Here is a 27,866-nt window from a genome sequence, read left to right as displayed (position 1 = left end):
AATGGCAACTTCTCTTCTGCCAGGTGGCAAGTCTATTCGCGCTATTTCACGGACGCATCCCGCACATGTCAAAATGAAGCGCGAATTTTATTTGTTTTTACTGATTTTTGTGTTCCAAAATGTGGTTGAATCGGCTAAATTGAACCACCCGCGAGTTCTGTTGCCCATATTCCAGGACAGATCCATCAATTTTACGCTGGAAGTGGTTGATCCCAATTGCTACAAATGGTGCGTCAGCCGGCTTTAATATAACCTTAAATTGTAAATATCTGTTAATGGATTTGTTTATAGGACTTCTTCGAGACAGGATTTGATAACAGTTACACCGCTATACCAGGGATTCAGCGAATGCGCCAGTCGGGCCATTGTCACAGTGCAGACCCGCGAGAAGCGACGCAACACGGCGATTGTATTCGCCGAGGAAGTCGCTACAGGCGCCACTCTGCGCTGCGACGTCATTGTGGACACCATTGAGCGCCTGAATGTGCGCACTACGACGCGGCAACTGTACCTGGAGGAGGCGCCGGCTACGTTTGAACTGCACGCCTTTGATTCGCAGGGCAATGAGTTCTTTACACTGGAGGGCATTGAGTTTAATTGGGACATATCCGCATCCACTAGCAATATGCCGCCAGCTCTGCGTTTTCTCACCTTCTCCGACAGTCCATATCATGTGGTGCCGCCGGCTCTGGAGAAATTCGAAGCAGCCGGTATCAAGGGTTATATGATATTGTTGGAGGGCATCAATACGGGCACCTCCAAGGTGGCTATTAGTATGCCGCAGCCTGAATACCGTAATGTAGCCCCGGTTGAGGTGTACATCAGTGTGCTGGCCAACATTATTATTGAACCGTCTGATGTTACTGTTTTGGCTGGTGATACCATCAACTTTCGAATTCTCCAACTTAAAATGGACCGACTTTATGAGATCACTTCCAATCAGCAGTACTATCTGGAGGTGGAGGATACCGATGTGGCCTACATGAAGGGTAACAGCGCCACAGGCTCGCGTTTGGGACGCACTCAAGTGGTGCTAAGAGATCGCAACATGCCACAAAATAGCGACACTATGACCGATAAGCCCAAAGGTCCAAGTGCCCGTCTAACTGTGGCGGAACCTCTTAAGTTGGGCATTAGTCTGCTGCCGCACAATAATTGGGTGACAGTGCAGGGCGAGCATCATGAGGTGGCCCTGGATTTGTACGCCGGCGATGGCCAAAAGATTACCCTCGGCACACGCTATGCAATTGGCTCCGAGCTGGACGAATCCCTGTTTACCATACTGAAGAAGACCAAGAATGGCAGTCGCTTGTACGGCGAGGCAGTCAAGGAGGGCGTCACTCAGGTGTATGGCCATTACAAGGATGTAAGTTAAAGTTCCTATTTGTCCGGTGCCTAGTTAATTTTCCGTGTTTTACAGCTCTCAGTGCAGGCAGAGATGCAAATCTTTGAGGAGCTGCTCTTGCAGCCCACCAAAGTGATTCTGCCCTTCGATCCCAACACCATCAAGGCACAAAAGTTTCAATTCTATGCAGCTGGCGGGGATTACAACTATGTGTGGTTCTCAGGCAATCCGCAAGTGCTGCAAATCGATGGTCAAGGACTTGCCACAACGGAGATTCGTGATGTCCGGCTGCCCGTTGGTTCGCAGGAGTTGCTGGACGCTGGAGTCCACTTGGCGGCACATACAACTGTGCGAGTGGCGTTGGCCAAAAACCAGAAAGTGTCTCGCCAGGCACAGATCTACTTTTTGCCACCGCAGAAACTACAGATTAAACAATATAATTTTGAGACGGCTTTAAAGGATTATGTGCAGCTCCACGTTGCCGTCTATGCCCATGTCAATGGCAGCTATGTGCCCTACACCAAATGTGACAATTTGCACTTTCAATTGGACTTTTCGCATCAGATACTGCAGTTGGACAACGGAGCTGCAACTGAGAGTTTAGATGCTTTAGCCCCGGAGGCGTGTCATGTGCTGAGATTACGCAGCACCGCAGTGGGAAGCACCTTGCTGCGCATCTCGTATAGCTTTCAGGATAAGGTACTGCAGGATTCGGTGGATCTGCATGTCTTTGAGCCGCTAAGTGTGCTCAATCCGCTGGAGAACGAGTTGGTATTGCCAATTGGAGCCTCCCGTAATGTTATCTATGCAGATGGACCACAACGCATATTTACGCTGGAAGCCGAACTCACCAAATCCACCAGTTTTAATGGCAAAGTTGTCAAAGTGTCGGAGATTGAGTTTGATACACAAAATGCCATCACAGCCTTCACTGTGCTGTGTCTTGGTCTGGGTGAAACGGAGTTCACTTACCAGGTGCACAACACACTGAACACACCCAACTTTGCTGCATATAAGGCCCAGATTACTACCAAGGTGCATTGTGTGCGTCCTCGCTTCCTTAAGCTGTACGCACGTCAGCAATTGCGTCAATCCTGTCCAGTTGAGTTGCGTTCTTCGCTGCTTTATCTCAAGGATGAGGAGAACAAGTTTGATATTGAAATCGAGGTGCAGGATGTGAGGAATCGCAAGCTGATGAACATTAGTTCACTCTGGCTGGAATGGGAGTTTGCCGCCGGCGATGAGCGTTATCAAACCGATAGCATTCCACATCGTCAACTGGCTGAGGTGGAGCTCTATCATGGTGTACAGCTGCCGGCACGGGATGTCTTGGAGCTGACCCTCAGCGAGGTGGCTCCCAACTTCCGCATCAAGGGCACGGTCGCCCACTACAATGACAAGCTGTTGGCCCAATTGGACATTTACCCGGAGCGTCCACCTTTTGGTGTTAAGAATGTAAGTATTTGTTTAAATCAGGGAATAGCACCGTAACCGGTATCGTAACCGCTAACCGAAACTAACCGTTTCATTTTAAGTACCGGAACTGAAACCGTAAGCGAATGAAAATTATCTGTCAAGAAACGATACCGGTACGGTTGTGGTTAAAGAGTTGACCAACTTCCAACTGTCATAACTTGATCAAAACTAAACGGATTTTCAAGCGGAATATCATTTTGATCATGATTTGTCCTCTTAATTAATTCTGCATTTAAATTTTTGTCATCTAGAAAATTTGATATTTTTCGATTCTAAGCCATCCATCATCAAATTTTCCATACATACCCCTTGACATTTTTTCAAAAACTTTGATCTCTCATAACTTCATCAAAAATTAACCGATTTTCAAGCGGAATGTCATTTTGGTCATGATTTGGCCTGTAAATTGATTCTGCATTTAAATTTTTATCATCTAAAAAATTTGGTATTTTTTCGATTCTAAGCCATCTATCATCCAATTTTCCATACATACCCCTTGACATTTTTTTAAAAACTTTGATCGCTCATAACTTCATCAAAAATTAACCGATTTTCAAGCGGAATGTCATTTTGGTCATGATTTGGCCTGTAAATTGATTCTGCATTTAAATTTTTATCATCTAAAAAATTTGGTATTTTTTCGATTCTAAGCCATCTATCATCCAATTTTCCATACATACCCCTTGACATTTTTTCAAAAACTTTGATCTCTCATAACTTCATCAAAAATTAACCGATTTTCAAGCGGAATGTCATTTTGGTCATGATTTGGCCTGTAAATTGATTCTGCATTTAAATTGTTATCATCTAAAAAATTTGGTATTTTTTCGATTCTAAGCCATCTATCATCCAATTTTCCATACATACCCCTTGACATTTTTTTAAAAACTTTGATCGCTCATAACTTCATTTAAAATTAACCGATTTTCAAGCAGAATGTCATTTTGATCATGATTTGGCCTCTAAATTGATTCTGCATTTAAATATGTATCATCTAAAAAATTTGATATTTTTTCGATTTTAAGCAACCTATTATCCAAATTTCCATACTTACCCCTTGACATTTTTTCAAAAACTTTGATCTCTCATAACTTCATCAAAAATTAACCGATTTTCAAGCGGAATGTCATTTTGATCATGATTTGGCCTCTTAATTCATTCTGAATTTAAATTTGTATCATCTACAAAATTTGATATTTTTTCGATTCTAAGCCATCCATCATCCAATATTCCATACTGATACCGGAACCGAAACCGTAACCTTTATTGGTTTCGGTTTGATTCTTTGGTTTAAACAGATCTTACACTAAATTAATAACATTTGTTTTGCAGCAAAAAACGGGCGAAGTAACCAAGCCCATCATTGAGAACGAGATTCGATTCCACACGGTGAACAGCACATTATTGCCACAGGATCATGTGAGCATTTTTCTGGCTCCATCGCACAGTAAACGCCTGCCAATAACCCAGGGCAGTGGCTTCTTTCAGCTGGAGCTAAGCGAACAGGGCATTGTGCAGGTTTCCCATGACGAGAAGCATCAGCAATTGGTGTTGACACCATTGCGATTAGGTCATGTGCGCTTGGAGCTAACGGATAGTTGTCTGACCAATGAGCCTGCCTATTTATCCATCTCTGTGGTTGGCATAGGAGCCATAAGTGTACAGGCATTGGATCACGTGGAGCGTACCAATTCCATTGAGGCCATTGTTCGGCTTTACGATACCAATGATGAACTGTTGCAGATTGATTCCAATATGCTGAGTGTTTATCAGTTGACGGAATTGGTTTTTGATCCTACAATATTAAGCATCAAGCTGGATGAGCAGCGCAATTTAGGTTTTGGCGAAATACGATACAGCATTACAGGCAATAACATTGGCGAGACAAAGATACTCTTCCAGACCGGCAAGGGGGATCATCAAGTATCGAGTGAGCCGCTCAACGTTCAAGTCTTTGCCCCTTTGCGTCTGTATCCGCGTAACTCAACACTGGTCGTCGGCTCCAGCATACAAATTTACTATCAAGGCGGACCACAGCCCAATACCAACATTGTCTATAGCGTGCAGCGGCATCAAGTGGCCAGTAAGTTGAATATTTTTAGTAATTTATTATACCCGTTACTTACAAAATTAGTAAAAGGTTATATTGGGTTCGTTGGAATGTATTTAAAAGGGATAAGGAGGCATCTCCGACCCTATAAAGTATGCTTGATCAGCATAAACAACCGAGTCGTTATAGCTATAACCGTCTGTCCGTCCGTGTGAGCGCCTAGATCTCAGAGACTATAAGAGATTTATATATATAGATAGGGATGCCAAATCGCTAAAAACCACCACACCCACAGTTTTTAAGATAATTCGGTTATTATGGTTATTTACGTTATCTATTAATATTATCTATTATCCCACTTAAACGCAGCAAGATCGGAAGAGTAGAACGGCAGTAATAGCTAACCAAACTTATTAAAAATTAAGGCAATACAAGCACTCAAAAGTATGCAGTAGTTTTTTTAAAACTGAAATGAGTAACGGGTATTCTATGGTCTGGATCTCGACTATAGCCTTTCCGACTAGTTTATATAGTAAACTTAATCTTATTTAATATATTCGCTACAGCTATGAAGTCTGCCATTATCATTGCACACAAGTTGGGCACGACGAAAATAACCGGCAAATGTTTGCTGAAGAACCCAATTAGTGGCAAGGATGTAGTGGTATCTGAGGACTCGGTGGATGTTCAGGTCGTTGCCCTCACTGCGATACAAATACGCACTCCTCTGGTGCGAATACGCAGCGGTGCCGTCATGCCAGCCACACTCTGGGGACAGCCTGATCTATCGCCCATGGTGCTGGGAACACTGCAAAATATGCGCACCACCTGGACTGTCAATCAGCCGGATGTTGTCGAGGTCTTCAATGTATTTACAGCAGCAGGTAAGTTGTCAAAATCTTCAACATGGACTGCTACTTCAAGTGTGCACAGATACCGCATTGTAGCGCAGAGAATTCAGCTCAATGCCCACCAAAAGCACGCATAGCAATTGTTCTCCGATGAGCTTGCACGGTTGAGTTTCAGTGCAGGAACAGATACGGAACATACAAAAATTATAAAATCTATCTATTGCATACAAAACTATAGCTACTTTTAATCAATCTAATCAGATGTGTTTCAGAAATCTATATTGATTTCAAAGACGCATTTTTTAGACCTAAATGTTTAGTTTTAAGCCAGGCTGCAAACCGGTTCTAAACCGAACCTCGTAAAACCGGTTCGGTACGGGTTTTTAAGCAGCCTGAACTGGATCATGAACCGACCCCTTAAATGTATTTACTTTGCGAACCCGAACCTTAACCGAACCGCTTTTTAAAATAAAAGGTTCGGTTCGAAAAAAAATTAATTACTTAAATTTAATGGTTTTCTTACGCAATTGTTTGAGACTTCAGATTAAAATAAGTCATATTTAAATCTTTAAATAAATTTAAAATATCATCAAAATTTGTTATCTTAAAAAAAATTGAATTAGTTCAAAATGTAGAGGAGCATTTATAACAATAAAAATATTTTTTTGTATGAAATGGAACCAAGGTTCGAACCTAAACCTTGGGTTCAAGGGGGTATATGAACCAATTCGCTAACCGAACCGATGTCTTGCGCTATGGTTCGAACCGCCGAACCGAACCTTTAACAACATTTTGGAGGTTTGCAGCCTTGATTTTAAGACCAAAATCTTGATTTGGTGTATAAACCAACTTTAATAAAATAATTAAAATTTAAATTAATTGCAGTTATATTATTCTTTTAATTTAAAACTTCGTTCTAACAGCTTTAAGTAAATTAAATCAAAATTGATTTTGTTTATAAAACTCGTCTCCTTTTACATTTTCTTTTCTGTATCTTTGGCAGGCATCGAGTACCAAAGCAGCGATTTAATTTCAGTGCGAATACGCGCTCTAAATCCTGGCAAGGTCACCATTACCGCCTCCGTGCAGTTGGCAGATGGCGTCAAGCTGCCAGCGACGAGCGTGGAGCTAATTGGTAAGTAAAGATAGAGAGAGAGAGTGGAGAATTGTAAACCAAAATCGCAAATTGAAATTGTTATCGCAGTTTTCAAAACACTGGAACTACTCGCACCAAAGCCCATAACAATGGACTGGATTTTGGCAGCACCACGGAGTACGCTTCAGCTGAAATGTAATATGGATGATGCTGTCTATAAGTTGGATGCACAGAGCAGCGGCATTGTCAATGTGTCGCCAGATGGTGTCGTCCACACAAAGGATACCCTCGGCCGTGATCTGATAATTGTAAGTGTGTGTGTGTTTGTTTTGGATTGCGGTGCAAATCGGCTTATCCCCTTCTCCCATTTGATTTGATTTGATATTATTTCCGTGTTATCCAGGCCAAAACTGTCGACCAGACGCTGCCCATTGGCATTGAAGTGAAGAATGTGCAATACATTTTGGTGACTTTGCAGCCGGACATCAAATTGAAACATCTGGAGCATAAAATACCACGCGGCATGAATTTTGTATTTAAAGTATCGTTGCATGATAATCTCGGCAACGAGTTCTCCCACAACATTGAGGATGTCAATGGATTACGCTACGATTTGGCCACCAAGGATGTGGTCGATGCACAGATTGGCAACAATCTGACAATTGCGGTGAGTTCAAGTCCGCTTACGAATTTCTAACAATAATTTATGTTCACTGTAAACTGAAAACTGTTTGCCAATCATACTATTTAGCCTTGGTAACAGCGTATACTTGGTAACAGAGTGTACCGCTTTTCTTCAGTTGTAGTTATGCGGTTCTCGTTTATATGTAAATGTGAACTTTAAACTTTGAGCAAGTTATTTCAATTTCAAAACCGCTGCTTTTTAATGCACTCGTAAAGCGCTCTGCCTTCTCACCTGAGCTCAAACTCAGTTTTCGCCTCTTGCTGACTCTTTTAAACCAAAAAAAAAAAGAAGAAAAGTTGAAAAGAAATAAAAAAGAACTAAAAAATCTCAGCGTCCGGCCGCATGGCACGTCTCTTGGCTTGGCCAGCACTATTTTCGTTTTATTATACCCTGTATCTTTGCTTGTGGAAAGGCAACACCAAGCATCATCATTTTATTTAACGCATTAGCTGACAAGTCCAGTAAATTTTATATTGATTCGTTTACAAAATATAAAAGTTATGCAACAATGATTGATTGATGCACGCAGGTGGTATCTATTAGTCGATCACTCTCGACTTTGACACTCTTGTTATGTTGTGGTTATTTGTATACCCTTTATTTAAAAAATAAGTTAAAGAGTGTATTGTCTTCGTTTAAATGTATGTAAACAGGATAAGGAGGCATCTCTGACCCTATAAAGTATATATATTCTTGATCAGCCGAGTCGATATAGCCATATCCGTCTGTCCGTCCGTATGTACAAAAGGATCTCAGAGACTATTAGAGATAGAGTAAACAAATTGGGCACACAGACTTATATAAACCACATGCAAATCAAGTTTGTTTCAATTACAAAAAACCACCACACCCACAGTTTTTAAAATAATACGTTTTTCATGGTAATTAACGTTATCTATTAATATTATCTATTATCCCATTTAATCGCAGCAAGTTTGGACTAATAGAACGGCAGTAATAGCTAACCAAACTTATAAATAATTAATTCAATACAAGCACCCAAAAGTATGCAGTAGTTTTTATTGGATAATAATTTCTGTAAAGTACTTTAATATATATTTAAATAAGTAAGGGGTATTCTACAGTCGATACCTCGTCTAAAGTCTTTGCGACTAGTTTTTTTTCTTTATTTTTACTGGGCTGTGGCACGTTGATGTCACCACATAAAAATGCAACGATGCGTTGTCGCACATGCTGCAAGCTTTGGCTCTTAAAAATTGCGGTTGTCGAGTGACCGCCGACCACAAACACAAAACTCCTGAAGTTGCAACTGCAGCAGCAGCAGCAGCAGCAGCAGCAGTGGCAACAACAATAGCAACGGTGGCATGCATTAAATTTAAATGCCTCGACTAAAAACTCGAAACTAGAATAGAAATAGAAATAGAGAATTTCGGGAAACTCAAATGGATTTTCATTTCGCACACAGCTGAATTTGCAACGTGAGACAAGCAACATGATTGCCATCAGCTTAAAGGATGCAACTGGAGTGAAGCATGCCGAGGATTACATCAAGCTGTCTGTGGCCGACTCCCAACTCATTTATCCCACCAAGGTATGTTGGCTATATGTAACTGTAAAATACGTTTAGCTGTCAGTCAGTCAGTTGGTTGTTGTTTTTATTAAGCCTGTATTATAATGTGGCAACAGACTGAGCCACGTTTCACATGTTGACGTTGCAACATAATGTACATAACATTTTAGTATTATAATACTTATTTGGAATGCTGTCAGGTATGCTGTAAAATCTATGAGAAGCATGCTTTAAAAAATTTCAAGTTAATTAAATGAACATACTTTAATTAATTTTTATTTTTATGAAACATATATTGTTATCTCTTTTGTATATACAATTGTAAAGACGTTATTAATCCTCCTTTGGGCGTTATTAATAAGTGCAGGGTATAATTAAATTTTTTAACTCACAATTTTTTATCTTTTCGTTTTTCGCATGTGTCAAATATATAAATGCGTCACTTACTTATTGATCCACCAATCTGGCCAATAAACCAACTATTTGACCCTCGACCCGTCCATAGACAATTTTCTCCGTGGGTGACATCATATGCTTCGATTCACCGTTAACAATGTCATCGATTTGGAGCAGCTCCAATGAACAGATGGTGACGATTAATAAAAATACAGGTGAGTAGTTGCGGATTTTATCAATGAAAATTTGTTTAAAAATCTTTGAAGTTAAAACAAGCGCAAATTACTATTAAAATTTAGATTATTAATTATAATTTCACAAATTTAAATGTATAAATTATAATTTTAATTAGCTAACTAGATTAAATTATTTTTTTTATTATTATTTCTAACTAAAAATATTTGTATGCATATCCTTAAGTCATCAATTTCTTGTGTAACAAATTTTATTGGGTATTTGGCAACTGTTGCACTTGTAATTCATATTTATCGATCAATTGTTATTCATTATTGTACAATTTGCGATTCTTTCGATAGCTGGCTGTGCTAATTTAATGAGCAAACACTTGTCAGCTTGCATTTTAATGCAAATTTATGCGCTGCACTTCGCAAATTCACCGACAGACGCTTTGTTTGATAGTTGATGCTTGTTTGCACCCACTTTAATTACACACACATAAACACAAATGCTTGGTGTGTGTGTTGTGTGTGGTGTGTTGAAGTACAAATCCTGTAAATTGGCCTATATTTCACGTACGATTTATTGATAACCCAATTAGGCATATTTTTGACTGCTTTGTAAACAAGCTAAAAATGACAGCAACAACAAGATGCGCAACAACAACCAATACAATCATAAATTGTTACAAAATTCGAGCAACAATTCGGTGTATAATTTTAGCATTAATTAACTTTTTGCTATTGCTTTGAGCATTTATTAGATGTACATTCTGTTATGGAATTTTTAAATATAGCGAACGAATTTATTGTTGAATTAGGCTACAATAAAGCGGATTATACGCTGTACTCAACTAATGCGGGTTTATAATTAAATTTATGTTAAATTTGGTTAGGAAACATTTACAATTATGCTCAGTTTATATTTTCATCGTATAAATGAGAGAATATAACTTATTTGTAAATATTTGAACTTGGCGCTGCATTTATTAAATAAATAACTTATTTAACAAAAAGTTATACAGGGTACTTGAAAGTCGAGTGTGCTCTGCTCGCGCATATTTGTTTGGCTCAACAGGAAAATGGGCGTTGAAGTGTGTGCGTGCCGTGTAAAGTGTTAAACACACAGTGCAACGCTTAACGTACAGTAGACACTGACTAAGTTCGACAGAGAATAAACAAACGTATTTAAAGAAACATTCTTTGGACAAAGTCACACTATGTTTATTATGTTTTTTTTTGTTGAGCAATTGCAAAATAAACTTCCAACGCAATTCACAAGACAACATAGCGTAATGCATTATTCATAAAGTGGCGCCTTCCCCACAAGACTCAATCTTCCGTCAAAGCAAAAAAAAAATAAAATATGAAAAATAACGTTAAGGAGAAAAACAATTTTTCACACTTTGCACGTCGCGGAGCTGGCAAAAGGATAAAGCAAATAGAGGCAGGCAGGCGATTATGCAACTTTTGTACTTGTATTTGTTGCCGTTAACTGCGTAGTGCGTGCTTCGTGCCTCATGCTGCGAGCTGCAGCCAAGCATAAAGATTAAGTACAAGTATCTATGTATATATTTGCCAAATATCAATACGAATACTTATGTGTTGTCAGCGTATAAAACGATGGCATAACTGTGTCTGCCTTTTTTTTGGGCAGCTTTTGAATATACAAATATGATGATGTCAACTTAAAATACTGCGGCAAATACAACTGTGTAGAGATTGATAGAGAATAGGAACATCAACACACAGCAGGCAACATCGGAAGCTCTATAAGCTTCTTCCATTTGCCTCTCTTCTTTAAGTATCTACGAAAATTGCAAAAAGCTTTGCCTTGACTCGAAATAGCATTTCAATTATGTTGAGTTTACTCTCACTCCTTTTTTGCCTGTAAAAATTTCAGGCTTTGGCTGGAAAAGTAACATACATTTCTAGCCAAAATTCAATGCATATTCAAACTGACATTTCAGTTTCATTTCATAAATGGAATCATTCTTACATCACTTTTGCTCTGTCAAATCTCAATGTGTTCACGAAAATATCAATTACAAACTAAGTATCATTAGTTTCTTAAGGCAATGGCCAACAGTTATGTGCACTAGTTTTCGCACACACTTCAAGTTCTAAGTTGACTTATTGTTTTACCCCTCTTTTAAAATTCTTTTTATATGTGCACATATGCTGAGAGTTTCTTATGCGATTATTTGCTATTCTCCAATTAATATACCCTTTAAACAGAACATTTGTTTGAGAAAAATATAAATTTTGATATATTATAAACTTGGAAACATTTTTATAATTGTAGCCAGCATAGAAACTTGTGCAATTTGTTAAAAATATATTTTAAAATTGTTAAAAATTATATAAAGACTACCACCTTATTGCTACAATTGTTTTCATAAAATAATAATGAGTATTTGCAAGTTGAGTACACCCGACTAATGCACTCTTACGTGCTTTTCAATTGGCATTGTCTTCATTGTGTGACCGACAATAAATCCCCAAGCAATTTATATAGCCAATATTCTACGAAGCTGTAGATTAGTTTTACTTGTTGTTGCTTTATGCTTTTGCTGTTGCGAGTGCAAAAGAAAAGTGGAAATCAAAGCTGTTTTGAGTCATGGCAATGCCAAAAGAAAACTCCCAAAACAATTAGTCTGATGTCGCCTGCAGTGTTTCAAAATTAATTTAACTTTATTCAATAGTTGAAAAATGGAATTTAAGGTCATTAAATACAAGTGTTTTGTGATTTAATTAAACAAACTGTTAGGCTGCTCTTTGCAGCTGAACTTAGAGTCAAATTTAACTCTTATTCGATGTTGATGTCTTTCTTAATTGACGCTTATCATTTATGGTACACAGCTGACCCACTTTGCGACATTTGGCTCGATAAGAGTTCACTTTAAACAAGTCTCAGCTCTTTGCAAGTATTTGAGCAACATTTCTGCTTCGCTGGATGATGTTATTTACTATTCAATGCGGCGCACCATTTGCATTGGCATGCCGAAGGAGAAGTAGCTTCAAATTGGGGATTGAGGTACAGGTAAAAAATCATTGAAGCATATTTAATGCCATCAAATATTAATATCGATGTTTGTTTGGCAACGTCGCGACATTGCTTGCATATTTAAGGCTTTTTCGTAGACATTTTCGGGTACCTTTTCTCAAATTTCAAGAAATTTCGAATATTCCACTAAAAAGCAAGGCATAAAATTATTGCCCCTTTGTGTGTGTGTGTGTGTAAGGGGGCACAAAGTCAATGAAAATCGTATTTATAATTTTTCTTTAAACAAAATTAACGTTATGCTTTTTCATTTAGTTATCATTTTGAAAGTCTTCAATTTGTGTTCAAGTTTAATTACATAAGTACACTTTGCAACTTCAAGTGACTAGACTACAGTCTGTAACACACTAGAATGGACAGATGTCCAATCAGATCAAAGAAAAGTTAAGTATTGATGTAGCAAACTTTTTCGAGCAGTTGAAAACATGAAAACCTTTGAAGGCTTTATGAAACGAAAGTATCTGTCTTGTTGGAACGTTTTCAACTTGGAGTTCATGGGAATGGGTTAACAGTCTGATTTGGATTGGGTTTACTTTGCCAACTGCAAACAATATTATGAAGTATATTGCCAGGGGAAAAGTTTGTTATTGTCTCTGCAATCGACAGTCATGAATATATATATATATATAAGTAATTAAAATAAAATATAAATAAAACTTTGTGCTAAAATAATTTATTTTATTTTATTTTTATATCAAAACTGATAGCTAGTTTTTTTTTTTAATTATTCGTATAATTATGTTGATAGTTATTTGGTTTTACAATTATACAAGAAATATAATATTTTTTTTTGCAATTATGATTTTTATAAGTAAAACATTCTTTTCTCTGATTAAATCTAAATAATATAATTTGTGTTATATTAAAATTCTCATTCTTTATTGTCTTTGATTGCTTTATAAATGTTGTATGTTGCCGGGGGAAAAGCTTGTTATTGTCTCTGCAATCGACAGTCATGAATATTATAACATAAAAACAACTTTTATTGCTAAAATAATTTTTTTTAATATAATTTCTTTATGAAAACTGATGATAGTTTTTTTTTTAAATTATTCGTATAATTTTGTTGATAGTTATTTTTTCATACAATCGCTAGAAATATATTTTTTTGCAATCATGATTTTTATAAGCAAAACATTAATTTCTCTGATTAAAACTAGCTAATATAATTTGTGTTATATTAAAATTCTTATTATTTATTGTCTTTGATTGCTTTATAAATGTTGTAGAGTAGCTTGTAAATTATGCTTAACTTTGACATTTTATTCTTTGACTCCTTTTTAAACCAACGTCTTAAATAATTTTCGTCTGGGACGGTAATTAAATTTAGCTCTAGCTGGAGTAATTAGTTTTTGATTTTAATGGTATTAAAGCTGAGTTTATTATTTCTTACAGGCGTTGCACGAGTGCTAAATCATCAGCGCAAGCTGGGCGAGAAGGTTGTGGTGACATGTGGCGATAAAATGCGGCCTAGTGGTCACCTCAAGTACGATCTGGAGTTGCGTGAATCGGATGCGGTAGGTTACTGACCCAATTTCAAGTGGCCATAACTCATATTCCCCTCACATGCTATTTGTTATTGTATTGTAGATTGTGTTTGCCAAATCCGTGGATATATTCAGCGGATCGGAGTATCGCGCACAGTTGGTATTACGTAATCACATGCAAACGGACAAGTACAGCAATCTGGTAAGTTGTGTGTACAATGCAAACTATATATTTACTCACACAACCTCTAAATAATTGCAGATTGCCCAAAACATATCTAAATGCATAAATCAGCTAAATAAGGTCGCTGTGGATGCGTTCAACTGTCGTCTGGTTGCCAAGGATGAGCTGGGACGCAAAGTTCTCAAGCTTTATCAGGTGGAGGCAATATTTGATGCAGCAAGCACTCAGTATGCATGCAGCCTGCAGCTGACATCCACTTTCAATGAGCTGCTGTCCACATTGAAGACAAATAATGCTCTCCTCGAGCTAGAGGTAAGCTAAACAGCGGTTAAACAATTCCAAATATAATATAATATATATAATTTCAAAAAAGGCTGCAAACCTTCAAAATTTTGTTAAAGATTCGGTTCTGCGGTTCAAACCATAGAGCAAGACATCGGTTCGTTTCGCGAATTGGTTTATATACCCTCTCAACCCAAGGTCTGGGTTCGAACCCTGGTTCAATTTCATACAAAAAAATATTTTTATTGTTATACATTTTAAACTAATTTATTTTTTTTTTAAGAAATCAAGTTTTGATGGTAATTTAAATTAATTCGAAGATTTAAATATGACTTTTTTTAATCCAAAGTTCGGGTTCGCAAAGTAAATAATTTCAAGGGTTCGAACCGGCAGCCTTGTTTTCAATTAACATTTGAATGGAATTATCTTTAAAAAGTCTCAAAGGCTAATACCTATATTAATGTCTGTGTTTCTAGGCTGCAATGCCGAATGGCGTCATGGATACAATGTCGCTGCAATTGGTGCCTGGAATTAAAGTATCGCTGGAGTCGTTGCATGTGCGCGATTTAAAATCGCAGGAGCTGCAGATAAGTGGCTTGGACAAAGCACTTCAAAAGCTGCAGGTGAGTTGGCAAATTTGTAAAAAAGTAGGAAAAACTATTAGACTATCAGTCGAACGGAAGATTGATGAGTATCGAACAAGTTTTATTTTTTGCTTGATCACGCTTCATGTGCTTCAGGGATATCCGTTTTTAAAGTCATCTTTTGAGCTGCACTTTAGACTTGTATCTATTTATTCGCTTGCCTTGAGAGACAATCATAAGAGAGAGAGGGCGACGAAGAGAAGAATAAGAAGTAAGAACAGAAGGACTTCACATTTTATGTGGTAATAAAATACAGGAAATTGCTTTACAATGTACGCTCCTGTTTGAAGCCAGTGGCAGTGGCTGTGGCAGTGGCTGTAGATGTGGCAGTGCCACTGGCGGCTTCTTCCAAAGTACAATATTATGTACGACAAGTGTTGAGAGTGCGCTCTCTGTGTGCTCGACCGACACACTGAGAGTATTTCATGAATTCGAAAGTTTCTTACTTATGGACTGTCTTGTCTGTCTTTCGCCATACCGACCCGACCCGACCATCCATTCAGTTGGCCAGTCAGACAGCCGGACAGCCAGACAGCCAGTCATCCATTGTTGCCAATGCTGTTGTTGTGCCGCAAGAGACGCCGCAAGTAGTTGTGGCTTCTGTTTGCCACAGTAGCAGCTGCAACATGCTTCTGCCTTGCAATGTCAATGTCCACCCTCAGGATACTCTTCGGGCCATAAGATGTTGGCCCATTGCTGCGTCTCAAAAATGCAAAATGACAGCATTTTGCTTGACTTCCGTTTCCGGCTAGCTTGAGCCATTATTTGCTTTTTCAACACCACCACCAGCTCGCCTCTTTCTGTCTGTCTGTCTGTCTGTCTGTCTGTCTGTCTGTCTGCCATTCTATTTCAGTAAAATATTAGCTGCATTTCAGCAACTCTAATTACAGTTAAGTGGCCATTTGAAATATGCCGCATAATTTGCATTAGCTAAAAATTTGCTGTTTGTCCCTTCACTGTATTACACAATGCGGTCCACTAGTCGACTATCAATATATAGTAAACCTATTAGACAATGACATGAAGTTGGCTATTCAGACTGAATATGACACTTGATTGCTCAATTCAATGGTTTCATGTGGCACACTCGTTTCAATGCTGCAACTCTAGAGTGTCAACTGAAGTGAAGAGTCCATCGAATGGATATCCATTTGTTTTTGCCATGCCTAAGCGTATTTTTAGTCCCTGTTATTAAAACGTACAAAGGGTATCAAGGGGAAAGTATGGAAGAATGATGAATATTGCAAAAATAGACAGTGATGGGATCAAATTACAGGCAAAATAATGATAAAATTGATATTCCGCAAGGAAATCTGTTAAGAATTGACAAAGTTATGACAGATTGAAGTTTTTGAAAAAGTGTCAAGGGGAAAGTATGGAAGAATGAACAGTGGTGGAAAATATGTCTAAAATAGGCAGTGATGAGAAAAAAATTTAAGTTTCCAATTTTGATGCAGAATCAAATTAGAGGTTAAATAATGATCAAAAACATATTCCGCATAAAAAACGGTTCAGTTTTGCCAAAGTTATGACTGATTGAAGTTTTCGTTCAAGTGACTAGACTCCAGTCACTAGAGATAAGGAAGGTATGGAAAAAATAGACAGTGTGGGTCAAAAAAATACATGTTCCAATTTTGATGTAGAATGAAAATAGAGGCCAAATAATGATCAAAATGATATTCCGCATAAAAATCGGTTAAGTTTTGCCAAAGTTATGACAGATTGAATTTTTCGTTCAAGTGACTAGACTCTAGTCACTAGAGATAAGGATGGTATGGAAAAAATGGACAGTGTGGGTCAAAAAAATACATTTTCCAATTATGATGTAGAATGAAAATAGAGGCCAAATAATGATCAAAATGATATTCCGCATAAAAATCGGTTAAGTTTTGCCAAAGTTATGACAGATTGAAGTTTTCGTTCAAGTGACTAGACTTCAGTCACTAAGAGTAAAGGAAGGTATGGAAAAAATGAACAGTGTGGTTCAAAATATATATTTTCCAATTTTGATACAGAATCAAATTAGAGACCAAATAATGATAAAATTGATGTTTCACAAGGATATCGGTTAAGAATTGACAAAGTTATGACAGTTTGAAATTTTTAAAGTAGCGTCAAGGATAAAGAATGAGAAAAATGGACAGTGAAAGAAAAAAATTGAATTTTCCAACTTTGATGCAGAATTCAAGTAGAGTTGAGAAAATATGAAAATATAATTAACTAAATCGAATGATCTTCGAAATTATAATTGAGTTAAAGTAATAAGACTCATGAGTATGTATATAGAATAGTTACAGGGTCTCTCTCATTCCAGTTTGCTCGACTTGTTTTTATTAGTTTGAATTATTAAATACTTGAGTCGCACACACTTGCATTATTAAAGCATTAATATATTGTTGTTTATTAACAATTAATCATTTAAAGTTACTGCAGCCACTCTCATGAGACCACAAAAAGGCAAATTATGCTACTGTCAATTTCAGTGCACTCGGCAATTTTATTAAAATTCACAATAATTTCATACAGACAACCAGACACTTCAACCGCATGCCAGATATCCAAGTATATATCTCTGTATATAAGTATATTTGTCTGCATGTTGGGTATACAGTTTACAGCGTTGTATGTAATTGTCATGTGCAACCTTTTTGGACTTGGTTAAAAACGCATTGGTCTGCATAATTTTCAATTAATAATTAAATATCCTTCATGTACTCGTATTATCGATGGACTAATAGGAATTGTTGTTGCTGTTGCTGTCATTGATATGCTTGCACTTCCGTTTGTTAACATTGTTCATACACATTTAATATTTTTCAAGTATTTATTACATATTAATTTTATGTTAAAATGCGTTGTTAAATACCCTGTAGAAAGTCTCAAGACAACCTTATGCTTACACTGTCGCTTCGGCTGTAAATGCTTATAGGTGTTATCTTTAAATCGTCTACAGGGTAACTGCGAGTCGTGTATGCTTAGCTTTTGTCAGCATGTGTTCGGATGTGTCAGCAGTTGCTTTTTCGTGTACATCCGTTGCAATAATAACTATTTTTTTTTTTCATTTATTCACATTAATTTTGCAAACCAAAAATAATGAAAAAATTTAGAGATAGAGTATGCTCGACTAGCAGTTTTGTTTGACATCAATTAAAATGTAGTTGTATATAAAATGTTGTATATTTAGACGCAAGTTTGGCTGGGTATTTTCCAGTCGTTTCCAAGTTTCTCAACTCAACTTTATTAATTGTTTTGTTTATTGTTTATGAAATTTCCCAATGGTGTCAATTGTTTCATTTTATTGCAATTATTTATGCGATTTGTTTCGGAATTTTTTAAAATGAAATACAATTTAAGTTCACATCAAACTAGCTTATCAATTCAAGTTGAATTTACCTAAATAATCAAATTTGTTAGCTATAGAAATAAAGCAAGTGTTTGACGAATAAATAAGTAAATTACTAAATAAATAAATTTAATAAATTTTAAAAGAAATCAACATTGGTATATTGCCGAAAAATGACAGCTGCCGCAAGGCGACAATGAGAGAAATTTTCAATTTCCTACCAAATATTCTCAGCTGCAATAAAAATCAACAAAATGCAGAGCATACACGTATTTGACATACACTTTCATACGTACACTTTCACACAAATACATTTTAATTAAATGATTTTGCAGCAGGCACATTGAGACTTTGCCACACAAATATCAACATTCATTTAATTGTATGTTGCTTTGTGCATTCTGTTCGAGCAAATTGCAAACAGCAGTTGCAGCACTGTTGCATGTTGCATGCTGTCGTTGCTGCAACATAACAAACAGCAATACAAAACCAACTTTATTAACTGAGTTTCTCTCAGTCTGTTAATAAGCGCCTATAGAATTTCTGAGAGTCATTTTGACCAATTTTTTCTTTTAGCAGTGTTTAAATTACTCAAAATAATTATACCATTCTGTTTATTAGTTGTATTTCCATTCACATGTGAATTCAATTGATTGTAATTCGCCTTTCATTTCATTTCAGGTCAAACCATCCGATCCCAAGTATTTTTCCGTCGAGTTAATTGAGCAGGCACATGGCCAGAGCAAATATCGTGTGCGTTTCCTCAGCGATTTACCACTGGATAAGCAATTCTCCGTGCTGATTTACTCCCCGGAAACCAATCAGAGCGTTGAGGTGAGTACAATTCCCTTGTCAAATATATACCATATATATAATGACAAGTGAACACTGTTTGTTACTTTTACAATGAACCGAAAAATACTGATTGTCAAGTAATTATTTTCAGGAAAAATTTAAATATCTGAAAAAAATAATAATCATGAAAAAAACAATTATTTTGTTGTTTTTTTTCCTAATAACTTCTTGACTTTTAATAACTATATGACAAGTGAACACTGTTTTTTACTTGTGGAATGAACTGAAAAATACTGTATAGTATGTCAAGTAATTATTTTCAGGAAAAATTCAAATATCTGATAAAAATAATAACCATAAAAAAACATTTTTTTTGTTGTAAAATAAGATATTTGAATTATTATTTTTTTTCTTAATAACTACTTGACTCTTAATAACTATATGTCAATTGAACACTGTTTGTTACTTTTAGAATGAACCAGAAAATACTGTATGTCAAGTAATTATTTTCAGGAAAAATTTAAATCTCTGAAAAAAATAATAACCATGAAAAAAACATTTTTTTTGTATAAAAATAAGATATATGTTTTTTTTTTAAATAACAACTTGACACTGTTATTTCTTATCAAAAGTATATACAATATTCAAAGTAGAAGCAAAATTTATTTACCCTGCCGTCAAACTGACTTGTTGAACAAATTTCACTGCAATTCGTTATAATTTTGAGCTAAATTCAATGAATTGCATTCGCACTGTTGATTAACAAACTTGATATTTCAAAATATTGAGTACATGTAACGTATTTCTGATAATTTTCGATTCCCTAGGAGTTGTTATTGCGTTTCAGCTCACACACGTTTCTACGTAATATTTCAACAGAAAATTTCGAGTGCAACATTTTGTGTACATTTTCGGTTGCGTTTTCAATTTCGCCAAATTTTGTTTATTTTCACTTTGCAGCTGCAATAACAAGAACAATAACAACAGAAACAGCAGTGGCAACAGTAACATGCACAAACAAAAATGCAAGTGCAATAAGCGCAAATGTAAATACGCTTCCATTGGCATTTTTCATTGGTTACCTGATGCCATTAGATAAAGCAAACAGACTGATAGCCAACCAGAAGCCGAAACGCGTATCAATTTGTTGCTAAAGTTTCAACTTACCCATCCTTGCAGTTCTGCTTTCATTTCCTAGAGTCCTGCAATTTAACATCCTGTGCACGTTGCCGTTGTTGTTCTTGTTGTTGTTGTTGTTGCGTTTAAGGCAGCCAAAAGGGCAAGTAGCCGAAAAAAAACAAGAAAAACAAAACAAAATAAAAATTGCTGCACATATAAAGCCAACGGAATTGCATAAATAAGTTTCGTTTATGTAACACTCCCAAACCAGGTTACAACCCACCCTATCGAGTGGTCAGCTGTCCAGTGCTCCTTTTTCCGAGGCAGTTTCAGACTCTTAACATGGCCCAATCCATTGGCCCACTTGCCGTTTGTCGTTGCCAAATTGCATAAATTTCTGCAGTGAGTGAAGTGAAGGGAGCTGGGAGGAAAGTTGGGTGGGGGAAGGTGGAGTGAAGGAAACGCTCTTTTCTCCTTGCCAGGGTTCATCTATAAACGCTATCTGGCATACAGCTGCACATAAACAAAAGCAAAGTCGTTAAGTATGTGCTTGTTGTTGTGTTACCCCTTCGCTCTTCCCTGCCCCTGTCCGAGTGCCTGCTGCCTCCCAAGCGTCAACTACATGGCTATTGTTTCATCTGTGGTGTGTTCATCCAACGCTTTGGGACACACACATCATGTCAATAAATTCAGTTCCATAAGTCGATCGCTTGTTTGGCGTCTCGCATGCTCAGAATGCTCATTTATTAGCCCAAAGCCGGATAGCGGGCCACGGGACAATTACGTGTTTGTTTCCTTGGCCAACGCTTAAATTGCTGCTTTAACGCGGCCAATACAACAAAAGACAAATCACTTGACCAGTTATCTTGCGGAAAAACAGAAAAGTGTTTACATTAAACAATTCATTACTTGAACAATCGTTCCATTACATATTGCTGCAAAAAGAAACAGCCAGAAAGCGAAAAACAAGGTGTTTTCTTAATTTGCAAGAATTTAATAAATTTCAGGTGTTCTTTCTCAAAATATATGTGTTGAAACTTGATCAAATTTGAATTACTGCATACATGAATTAATTTTTAAATTGAATAAGTAGCTAATTTTTAAAAGCAAATGAAATTTGTGGAATACACTTGAATACTTAAGATCAAGGCTGCAAACCGGTTCTAAACCGAACTGGTTCGGTTCGGGTTTTTAAACAGCATGAACCGAATCCTTCAATGTATTCACTTTGCGAACCCGAACCTAAACCAAACCGCTGTCTAAAATAAAAGATTCAGTTCGAAAAAAAAATAAAATTACATAAATTTTATGTTTTTCTAATATTACGCAATTATTTGAGACTTCAGATTAATATAAGTCATATTTAAATTATTAAATAAATTTTAAATATCATTAAAATTTGATTTCTTTAAAAAAAAATAATTTTATTTTTCAAAATCCAGAGAAAAATGAATAACAATAAAAATATTTTTTTGTATGAAATGGAATCAAGGTTCAAACCCAAACCTTGGGTTCAGAAGGTATATAAACCAATTAGCGAACCGAGCCGAAGTCCTGCTCTATGGTTCGAACCGCCGAACCGAACCTTTAACAACATTTTGGAGGTTTGCAGCTTTGCTTAAGATTGCTTGTAATTTAACATAAACATTTTTCTTTTAATATTTCGCTTAAACTAATGCCAGTATTTTAATTGTTTTTGGCCTTGGGAGTTTATTGCTAAGATATGGCTTAGGAAAATCTCTAAAAATTGGAAATGAATACTCGTATTCGAAATGTGAATGTCAATTGCATGGCTAGTTGGCCAAAATGTCCAAAAACTTTTGCCAATTTCTTCTAATTGATTTCTTTGCGTTTTGTTGCGTTTATTTGACTTTGACTTTGACTTTGGCTTTAGCTTTAGTCTTAGCTTTGGCATTGGCCAAAAAGAACTGTGCCAAATTCAGTGCGAGTTTTTATTTATTCATTTTGTGTGTGCGTTGCATGCCACAGCCACAGCAAACTGAAACAGATAGAGTGAGAGAGAGAGAGAGGACACTCCAAGGACATTTCTTATTTAATTTTAGCAAGGCGACAAACTTAAGTCGCAAACTCGGAAAATCTCGTATAGTTTTAAAGCTTTTTCTTCTCATTTATTTAACCCTTGTGCTTGTGTCCATGTCCATTGCAGATACCCATCGTTGGCGACTCGGCCTTGTTGCAGAAATGCTCGAATCAACCCGTTGGACCGCTGCTGCAAACTGTGATCGACAATCTCGGCTTTATCGTGACGATGATGATCATTATTGTCGTATCGATATGGGGTAAGTAACTTGCATTATTTTCCAAGTTTTTTAATAGAATATTAATACTATTCAATTGGCGCATAAATCATGCAGAAGGTAAAGAAAAAGGCACAAAATGTTGTTAGTGCCAATGGCAATAAATCATAAGTGCTGCCAGACCTGCCACCAGTTGTTGTTGTTGTTGCTGTTGTTGTTTGCAGTTAATCGCAAATTCCATGAATTTTTAATCAACTCGAGCTGTGAACTTCACCTGAAGAGCTGCAGCCAAAGTCCGCACGGGCATCCTTAGCGTTATCCTTTGACGCAGACCTTTTTAGTGACGCTTCATGCGACCTGGGCTTTAGGACAACGCTTCGTTAACTTTGCCATTTTCTTGCATTTTTACACGCAGCCCAAGCGCCAAAGCTATACATGGACCAAAAAAAATAGGAAGAGAGTAAGAGTCAGAGTCGAGGCTAAACGAGCAGCCGAAATAGCTAATTTTAGCAGTAAAAAAGCTAAAAGTAGCTAAAAAAAGCTAAAAGTAGCTAAAAAAAATATCAAAACCAGAGATTAAAAACGTAATCGAAACCGTAACGCTTAACCGGTATTAACCGATTGAAATTGGTAATTGTAACTGAAACCCTAACCGAAACATAACTTTTTTATTGTGCCAAAACTGAAAAATCCAAAATTGTTTAAACCGATGTGTAACCGATTCATGCGGTTATTTTCGGCTCAATCAAGCATTCAATTCAATAATGTTGTTCAGCTGTAAGCATTGATTTTTAAACAAATTTTGGTATTAAATTTAAATATTAATCATAAAAAATAATTTTATTACTTTTTTTTTTTTCAAAACATTTTTATTTATAACTTAATCCTGATCAAAACTTCTGTTAATCAAATTGTTGGAATAGTTTTATTTCAAGTTTATAATAATGTTTGCGAAAGAAATAAATAAAAATTTCGTTTGATTCCATAACTTAAATATATGAGAAGTTTAGAACTAAGATTGTATTATCTAATATCTCCTTCATTACATTATTCGAATTTATTCGTTTTTTTTGTCTGCGCAAAAAGTAATTTTTATGTACAAAGAAGCTTACCCTTTTTGCTCACAGTGCACAATGCCAATTTTCGCTTTTTTTTTATTGATTTAAATTTTGTTCGTCACAAAATTGGATATCAGAAATTTTGGGGCTAGAAATTGCTTTCGTCACTAGACTTTTACCTCGTGTAGAGGTTTTTTTTGTGGGATATATTTTCTACAGAGTACATATTAATTTTCTAAATTTTATTAAAATTAATTAGTTGCTTAGTTCTTTTAAATTGCTAGATTTTTAAATAATAGTCAGTCTGATTTTTTTTATAGCTAAAATGGCAACACTGCCGCCCAGTTGTGTTCTCCTCATTCTATGCCACAGTTGTTGGCAAAAAGTTTTTGCTTTTTGTATGCGCGTCGCCTCTGTGTGTTTGCCATTTTTCAATGTTGTCTATTCGGTTTGGTTACAGTTGTTCGGTTGTTTGGTGTTATCGGTTCGAAAACACTTTACACCCAATAAAGAAAAATACAAAAAAGCAACAAAAAAAAAAAAAAATGAATAGTATAGCTAAGGTAAACTAAACAAGGGGGGTTTACCTTGTTCTCCTGCCAACCGCAAAACTGATAAGAAGTTTGTCTGTTTTCTCTCTGTTTTGTTGTGTGCTACACAAACACAAACACACACATAAATACAACTATATATATATATATATATATATATATATATATATAGACTGACCCTGCTGACACGTTGCGTAGACATAAACAACAACAACGAGAATGTTGCAACTGCAACTTGATTAATTGCAACAACTGCTGTTTGTGTCTTTATGTATGTGCCATGTGTATATATATCGCCTGCAGTATTTTTATTTCTCTACATATATGTGTGTATATATTTGATTTTGTTCATTTTTTCTCTCTGTTTCTTTTGTATCCTTGCAGTTTATGTATCCTTCTTCCAGTCACAGGGCGTCGTGCAAGTCAACTCCGAGGGTAAGTTTAATTAATAATTTTGAGTGCACAGCAGCAGCAGTTCCTGAGGCATTGTAGGGAGGTGTGGGAAGCGGGGGAAAGGGTATCAGCAGTAGCACCCCTCGTCTACGCACAACTTTTGCTACACTTCTCTCTATTAGTTTTAAGTTTTTAGTCATTTCGTGCATGAATACCAAAAACTTTTGGAGCGATAACAGGCCGCAGTCTTTGCACTATCATCATCATCATCGGTTCGAGGCAGCGTTAGCAAGAATTTCTTATTTATGACTTAAACTTTGATTTTACCAGCTCCTTTGCTTGCCTTGACTTGACTCTCCTTTCGTTTTTCCTATGAATTTTGCTTTCTTTTAGTCACAGTGTGCGACATTTGGCTTTAGTTTTTAGCTCTGGGGACTTTTAGGTCGTGATGTGATTGCAAAAATTTAAGCTTGACCACTTGGCTATAAATACTCCTTTTTTTTTGCCATTGCCAAAGGCTGCAGGCTAATCGGTAGAAGCAGGGAAAGTATCAGCCTATTGGCAGGCATAAATAACCGATTGGAATTGCAAATCAAATTGATTTGATTTGAAATGCAATCTTTTGCCAGCCCATAAATAACCTATATTCAAGGACATCAGGCTAAAGCTGAGTTTTCTGCACAAGACAGAGAAAAACAGAGAAAGAAATTGTTGTTGTTGCACAACAAACTTGAAATCTTGCAACAGTTTTTGTTTCCTAAGTTTTCACGCATTCCCAGCGAGGGTATTTAGCATTTTATCAGCAATGTGCCACAAACTTGGCAACAGTCAAATTACCTTAATTACAAAATTAGTCAAATTACTTAAGATTTGTGAGCTGCCTCACGTCTCCCTCCTAATGAGCTCTTTCTCTACTTTTCCCTTTTTTTATTTTGTTTTTTTTTTTTTAGCAAGGTCAGCAAGTTTGTTCGCCCATCCGCACGTAATTTTTACACTAATTTTAATAGCTAAATTATTTGCTGTGTTGTGTTGTGCTGTGTGTTGCCAAAAATGTTTGTTGTGTTTTTGTTTAGCGCTCTCATTTTTCATGTCCTGGGAACGCTTTACTAATTACTTACAACAAGGTCTACTTGAAGACGTTGGGGGTTGGGCAGGTTATGTAAACGCCTTCACGGCGAAACAGCAAAATTTAACCAGAATTCTGTTTAAAGGTAGACATTTTTGGTAGTTATTTAAGCATAGCTTAAATTCATCCAATTTTCCATACTTATTCCTTGACATTTTTTCAAAAACTTTGACCTCTCATAACTTCATCAAAAATAAACCGATTTTCTAGCGGAATGCCATTTTGATCATGATTTGGCCTGTTAATTGATTCTGCATTTAAATTTTTATCATCTAAAAAATTTGATATTTTTTTGATTCTAAGCCAATTTTCCATGCTTACCCCTTGACATTTTTTCAAAACCTTTGATCTCTCATAACTTCATCAAAAATTAACCGATTTTCAAGCGGAATGTCATTTTGATCATGATTTGGCCTCTAAATTGATTCTGCATTTAAATTTTTATCATCTAGAAAATTTAATATTTTTTTGATTTTAAGCCATCTGTCATCCAATTTTCCATACTTACCCCTTGACATTTTTTGAAAAACTTTGATCGTTCATAACTTCATCAAAAAGTAACCGATTTTTAAGCGGAATGTCATTTTGATCATGATTTAGCCTCTAAATTGATTCTGCATTTAAATTTTTATCATCTAGAAAATTTGATATTTTTTCGATTCTAAGCCATCTATCATCCAATTTTCCATACATACCCCTTGACATTTTTTCAAAAACTTTGATCGTTCATAACTTCATCAAAAAGTAACCGATTTTCAAGCGGAATGTCATTTTGATCATGATTTGGCCTCTAAATTGATTCTGCATTTAAATTTTTATCATCTAGAAAATTTGATATTTTTTCGATTCTAAGCAATCTATTATCCAATTTTCCATACTTAGCCCTTCCAAAATTTATTTGTAGTACCTTTTACCTAAATAGTTGTTTTGGAACGTACCGGAACCGAAACCGTACCCTTTATTGGTTTCTGTTTAAATCTTTGTTTTTATTTATCATTTTTCTTTCTTTTACAGCTTTTCAGCCAAAATCTTCCATGTCCCGTACATATTCCCCCAATTCTTCGATATTCAATAAATCGCCCAACAATTCATTTGGTAATAAAGCTTATTCCAACTTTTGATTGGCCTTGGTTAATGTGCTTTAAACTATTTTACAGACTTATCCAATCGTTCGCACAGTCGACGCTTCCAGCCCTCGCAAACAGAGGACGAGTCCTTCGTCTACGGACATCCACAGATGAGTTCACCCAACAGATCTGGCAATATGCGTCGTTTCAATTAGTTTGGTTGAATGGGAAGAACGCTTTAGAACTGACTTTGCCAAGGAAGGGAAATACATATATCCTAAGACAGCTGTTAAACACGTAAGATAACTTTAAATAATGCAAAAAAAATGCACTCAGGCTTAATAGATTAACTCAGATTAAAAAAAAGTGTCTGCTGCCAAAGTTGTAAATTGAATGAAGCAGATTTAATAAGAAAAATGTATTGAATCTAGGAGTACGTGTATGTATGTGAAATCTACTTGATGTATATAGAATATTTAAGTTCTGACACTTTAAGATAGTGAGTACGTGTAGTTAGATAAGTGACACAACTGTGGCAGAAAAGATTGATTAAAATGTTTGATGGAACCGCATCAATTAAATAATTTATTTATTAATCTATAAACAATGCGCTAATATTGAATCACATGTAAATCTTGTTAAATATAAGAACTGTTTTGTAATAAAGAGAAAAGTGTAAAATGCTTAACTCGTTTTTGTGGGGATGAAATTGGAATTTGGGTTGGTCAAGGTGTGGAGAGGGGAGAGTGTGGCAAGTGGCAAGTGGCAAGTGGCAGCAGCCAGTGGCACGTGCAAAGCCACTTCAATTACTCTGACTTCTGATGCAGCTTTCTACTGCTTCGACTGTGTCTGCCAATGTGTTAAGTGCAATCTGAGTTGAGTCGAGTCG

At 36.3% G+C, this 27,866-nt stretch overlaps 1 protein-coding gene across 1 annotated transcript; it reads left to right on the top strand.

Annotated features, from left to right (window-relative positions):
* The first annotated feature begins 8 nt into the window (after positions 1-8).
* On the top strand, positions 9-27,660 carry LOC117784477 (nuclear pore membrane glycoprotein 210). The gene is made up of 19 exons (XM_034622226.1): positions 9-228; positions 292-1,366; positions 1,421-2,800; positions 4,154-4,904; positions 5,438-5,755; positions 6,726-6,857; positions 6,927-7,126; positions 7,222-7,485; positions 8,930-9,055; positions 9,540-9,645; positions 14,066-14,187; positions 14,261-14,359; positions 14,420-14,653; positions 15,100-15,246; positions 19,292-19,444; positions 22,692-22,824; positions 24,776-24,826; positions 26,925-27,005; positions 27,068-27,660. Exons 1-19 carry the CDS (start codon positions 74-76, stop codon positions 27,190-27,192), a joined length of 5,652 nt encoding a protein of 1,883 aa, XP_034478117.1. The 5' UTR covers positions 9-73; the 3' UTR covers positions 27,193-27,660.
* The last annotated feature ends 206 nt before the right edge of the window (positions 27,661-27,866 follow it).

Source organism: Drosophila innubila (assembly GCF_004354385.1).
Source record: "Drosophila innubila isolate TH190305 chromosome 2R unlocalized genomic scaffold, UK_Dinn_1.0 1_C_2R, whole genome shotgun sequence".
Classification (NCBI taxonomy): Eukaryota; Metazoa; Arthropoda; class Insecta; order Diptera; family Drosophilidae; genus Drosophila; species Drosophila innubila.
This window is presented reverse-complemented; position numbering and strand designations above follow the sequence as displayed.